This window comes from Empidonax traillii, unplaced genomic scaffold, assembly GCF_003031625.1.
Source record: "Empidonax traillii isolate 1590-97213 ecotype Southwest subspecies unplaced genomic scaffold, ASM303162v1 scaffold24:size2376012, whole genome shotgun sequence".
NCBI lineage: Eukaryota > Metazoa > Chordata > Aves > Passeriformes > Tyrannidae > Empidonax > Empidonax traillii.
In genome coordinates, this window is record NW_020955217.1 from 2,293,418 (window position 1) to 2,298,266 (window position 4,849).

At 38.2% G+C, this 4,849-nt stretch overlaps 1 protein-coding gene across 1 annotated transcript in view; it reads left to right on the forward strand.

Annotated features, from left to right (window-relative positions):
* The first annotated feature begins 264 nt into the window (after positions 1 to 264).
* Positions 265 to 4,849, forward strand: part of NOX3 (NADPH oxidase 3) — a 42,204-nt gene continuing 37,619 nt past the window's right edge. Inside the window, exons 1-4 of the mRNA XM_027905083.1 lie at positions 265 to 309; positions 977 to 1,072; positions 1,268 to 1,378; positions 3,155 to 3,239. Of these exons, the coding sequence (XP_027760884.1) occupies positions 265 to 309; positions 977 to 1,072; positions 1,268 to 1,378; positions 3,155 to 3,239 (337 nt within the window). The remainder of the gene's footprint in view (positions 310 to 976; positions 1,073 to 1,267; positions 1,379 to 3,154; positions 3,240 to 4,849) is intronic.

A 4,849-nucleotide genomic window follows, 5' to 3' on the forward strand; every position in this document is an offset into this window, starting at 1 on the left:
GAAATAACTCTGAAGAGAGAAAGGACTGGACAATGACCAGCATTTTATTTACATGGGTCATGAGACATGTCACTTGGGTGATCTGTTTTTCTCAGGCAGTCTTTAATTAGAAAATTCCTAGACAGAGCTTCTGCTCCCACTAGGTGCTTATTAAAAACTAAAGACAAAAGGAGTTAGTAGCAAAGCCTAAGGAATTGACAGAGAACTCAGGTTACACTGGAAGGCAAGAGTCAGCTGCTGCTAGCATAGGGAGAGGCACTCAGAATGGGATGCTGGATCTTGAATGAAAAACTTTCAGTGCTGTTATTAGTGAGTATTTTTAGCATTAAAAATATAATTGGATATATATAAATATTTTAAGCTTGTTTAAAAGACATTTTATGGTTTGCTTACAGTAATACTCCCAAGCTTAATGTAAAACTTGCTATAAAATATTCAGCAGTCTTTTTATAACTAGGCTTTAAAAAACAATTTAAAGGCTTGCTGTTTTATTTTTAATTATTTTTAAGTCCATTTACTTTAGTCTGCAGATAAAGGAAGGAGGGGGTTGCAATTCTAATTGAAATTATATTATGAATTATTTTCAGAAGCTTTGATGAATTGAGCATGGGGGTCAGAGAAAGGAATTTCCTCAGCTCCTAACTCTCTCCATTTTTGTGATTCTTTAATTTTAGCTTTTATTGCCTTTTTAGAAACCAGGTGAAGCACTGTGTTTAAGAGCAAGTTTACCATGATACAGTAAATGTCATTTATATCCTCTACTGGGGATGTGGATATGACTGTAATCCTGCATTTGCTGAAAGATAGCCTCGTTCGAGTAGGCATTTTTGATTTCTATCATCTGTGATCAAGAACTGAACTGCACACTGATTTTGAAACACCTCTCAGATACTCTTAAAACTATAACCATAATCAGTTTTATATGCATTAAAAAATACTGTAAGTGTCACTAATCTGTAGCCTTTCTGCTTTGTAGCTGGTGTGGCTGGCACTGAATTTCTATTTGTTTATTGATACCTTCCACTGGTATGAAGATGACAATGCTTACATTTATACACGGATTATGCTGGGAGTAAGTTTGAGTTTGATTGTTAAAGTGCTCCACAGGAAGAATGTATTCATAGCCTGATTTTATATACATCCTTCATAAAACTTTTGATGCTTCGACAGTAATTTTCCCACATAAGAATAATATATTAATATTTTTTCTTTTGCACTTCCCATATAAAGCTTGTAATTTAATTTCTTTACGCTGTTATATGTACAGTCAACCCTGGCTTGGGCAAGAGCTTCTGCAACGTGCCTTAATTTTAACTGCATGCTAATCCTGTTACCAGTCTGTAGAAACCTTATTTCATTCTTAAGAGGAGCAAGCATTGTAAGTACCATTTCTCAAATAGCCATATTATCCTCTCTTTTTATTTCTGTGGTTCAGCAGAATTATCCATATCAAACATTTTCCAAGGAATTTTAATTTTTGATAGAGAAGACTGTACACTATTGCCTAGTTATTACCATTTAAATTGTCAGTATTCATGACTGAAGAGAAACAAATGGCTTGTTTAACACAGTACTCTAAATGCTACACTGATTTTGGCAGCTGCTGCATAGCATGGTGTCATGAAGAGAAAAGTGAGAAGCTACAAAAAAGGGACATAATAATGCAACTTGGCCAAATAGAGAAAATACATATCCATCACGTATTCACTGTAGCTGCAAAGTGAAAATTGGAGAAAGAAAATGTACAGATACATAAAAATGCTTTAAGGCATGTGTTTAAACCCTTCTGTCTGAGTAACCACCAGTCAGGTCTTCATTTGTGGTAAACCTGTTTTTGTAAAAGAGTGGTCATCTGCTCAGAGGCATTTATATTAACCTTGGAATCATGCATAGAAGTACTTGAGGCTTTAGTTTTACTAACTATAGCTTCAACTTGCATTGAATTATTACAGTCAGAGCAATTCCAATGCCACATGTTTGGGTAAAAAAAAGACTGATCATGACTCCAAGAACAAGAGGAATTTAGAAATGGTAGCATTCAGTTATTTTATTGTAAGCTGGTTCTTATTTCAGTTCTGCTCTTTTTTCCCCCTTGATTGTTAGACTTAGATGTCAAGCAGTTTTTAGGCTGGGAATCAACACTGTTACATAACTGAGTCCAGCAGCTCAGCATTTACCAAAAAAACAGTTGTCTTGGCCTTCTGAATCAGTTTGTGAATTAACGTAAAATATATACATGCCCACTTAGATGCTGAGTAAGAAGTCAGAGAACTGGAACTTGTCTAACAGATAATATTTTGCTCTTTGGACAAAATTCTGTTCTCGTGGAGCATGGTACAGAGCAACTTGATTGGCTCTAGCATGGCCAGCACTACGCTGGATCCAGTGACTCTCCAAGGAGGTGCTGTGTATTGTACCCTGCAGTGCTCCAGATTTTTGGAAACCTTATTAGCTGGGAGGCAAAGTGGATAAATGCCAGGATCTTTGGCATGGCACCATGCCAGGTCATATGAGCAATCCAGACACCCACACCACCATTCAGAGACTGAATTCTGTCCATGAAGGCTGTCTAGGATCCAGCAGAGCATGTTAGTTTTGGCTCCTGACGCCAGAGCCCAGCCCCAGGCTGGCTCTGCAGAGGCACCCAGATGGTCGTGAGCACACCACTGTGGACCACTTCCAACAGTGGATCAACATGCAGCCACCTGAGGTCTAGACAGCCTCACCCTCCAGGGGTGTGCGTTTCATGAAACCAGAGAAAATGTTTTCATTGCAAGCTCTGTTTGCCAGCAGCTCAGCTGTGCTCATGCAGCTAAACCTGAGCTTGCAAAGCAGTGGTGGCACAGCTTGGTGTTCTTTTACAGAAAATTAGTTAATCGCCAGCCCAGATAAACCACTCACAAATCACAGATAAATGTAGCAGAGCTTTATCAAACCCTTTTCTGATCCGCCAACATAGGGTGAATAGTTTCGGAAATCCAGGAGTGTCGCTATGCTGGAAACAGTTACCTGAGACCCAAAACCAGCCCAAAAGTTCTGTTGACTTCCTTCAACATTCCATTCTTAAATGTACTGAACTTTTCTCTTCACTCTGCAAAATGTGAGTTCTAAACACTAAAGAATGATATAAAACAAGTTCTGCTTTTTCACCAAGTGCTGTGGAGGAGCACTGAGGAGACAGCTTGACAAAAACATCACATTTCACAAGATGGTTGCCTATGGAATAGCTGTAAATGCAAGTAAGCTTTTTTTGGTTTGGTTTTGTTTTGTTTTTTTTTTCTTATTTGTCTTCAAACTGTTTTGAATTTCACAGTGATTCTGCCTAATGCTGTAATCCGCATCAGCTCTGAGACGTTCTATTTTAATGCAATCATTTGTTGACTGCAGCTTTAAATATGTGTAGGAGTCCCATCTGATTAACCATTTGTAACCTTTTGTGCTTGAAAAAAGTTTGGCTATTAAGGCAATAAACTTTCAACCTTGATAGTAACTACCAGTTGCCACATAATTAATCTGACCAATTTATATGGTCTTAACATTTAGTGTAAATAACTCTCATTAAATCCCTGAGGGTAGATGTTCGGGGAGATAACATAGTATTACTGTCTGATTTCCGGAGGAAATGATGCTTACGAGTCACACCACACATCTTTCCACTAATAGCTCTTCAATAATTTTTCAACTAGGTAATAAATTTAATCTGATTTTGAGAGCGGTATCTGTCTCAAAAAACTGATGAATTCCAACATATTTATTTTAAGTAGGTGATGGGCACAGGGAACTAATACTTCCCTTGAGGGAAAAACAGGATCTTGAGATCAAAATGTATCTGTTCTGCTGGTCCTAGTGACTTGCAGAGCTATAGATGTTTGTTTACCTGACTGGGAAGGAGAACAGCACCTTCCTGCTCCCCAAGTAGTTCAAGGACCTGGAGAAGATTGAAGCCTGTAGGAATTCAGAAGACAAGAGGAACAGGAGACAGCATGAGGAAGAGGGATGTGCAGAGCAGAATGTACAAAAGCAAATATGAAGAAGGACATGAGCACATTAGAAAGGGAGAGGTATCTGAGGCAGATGGCTCTCTTAGAAAATGTGAAGGAGACAGAGGAATTAATCAGGGCTATTTGCAAGCATAAGACATTGCAGGGTAACAGTTCTATCCCCAGGCTGTCAGGGTGGATCTTGGTCTCAATATTTTTTTCAGCCTTCATGAGGGAGCTGCGTTTGCGTGTATAGGCTGTTAATGTCCTCATGCAGTGAGACAGGAATATGAAGTCAGGATTGCCAATAGGAATCAATAGCTAAAGTTTGTCTTTTACATGCCACGCTAAAGAATTCAGAGGGGAAGGCTAGGGCATGCAAACATTCATCTTGTAGTGTGCAATGAGGATTTACTTATCTGTCATGTCCATTCATTTATTAGAACTCAGTTGCAGCATCAAACAGATTCCTACAGAAAGCAACATTGCTTCTTTAATTAATAAACCAACCCTGAAATGTAAATTAACCAACTTCTACTTGGTGAATAATAGGTCAGGCTCCAAAAAGAAAGCAAAATTGCACAATCAAACCTTTTACGTTTTTGGCTTTAACATTCATATTAAAATGTTTCCTAGTGCACTAAGGTGGACAGTTTGGGAAGTGGAAGTCTATCAGAAAAGTGATTACTTTATGGCTTCAGTAATTCCACGGAAAAAGACAAAGGAGTTGATGTGAAACGACAGAAAGCATTATCATTTAATGCTATCACTCTCCAGGGAGAAAATGAGTGTTCATTGTTGGGCTGTTCTTTGGGTTGGTTTTGTTTTTTTTTTCCTAAAATATAAAATGGATGAATAGTTGATATTCT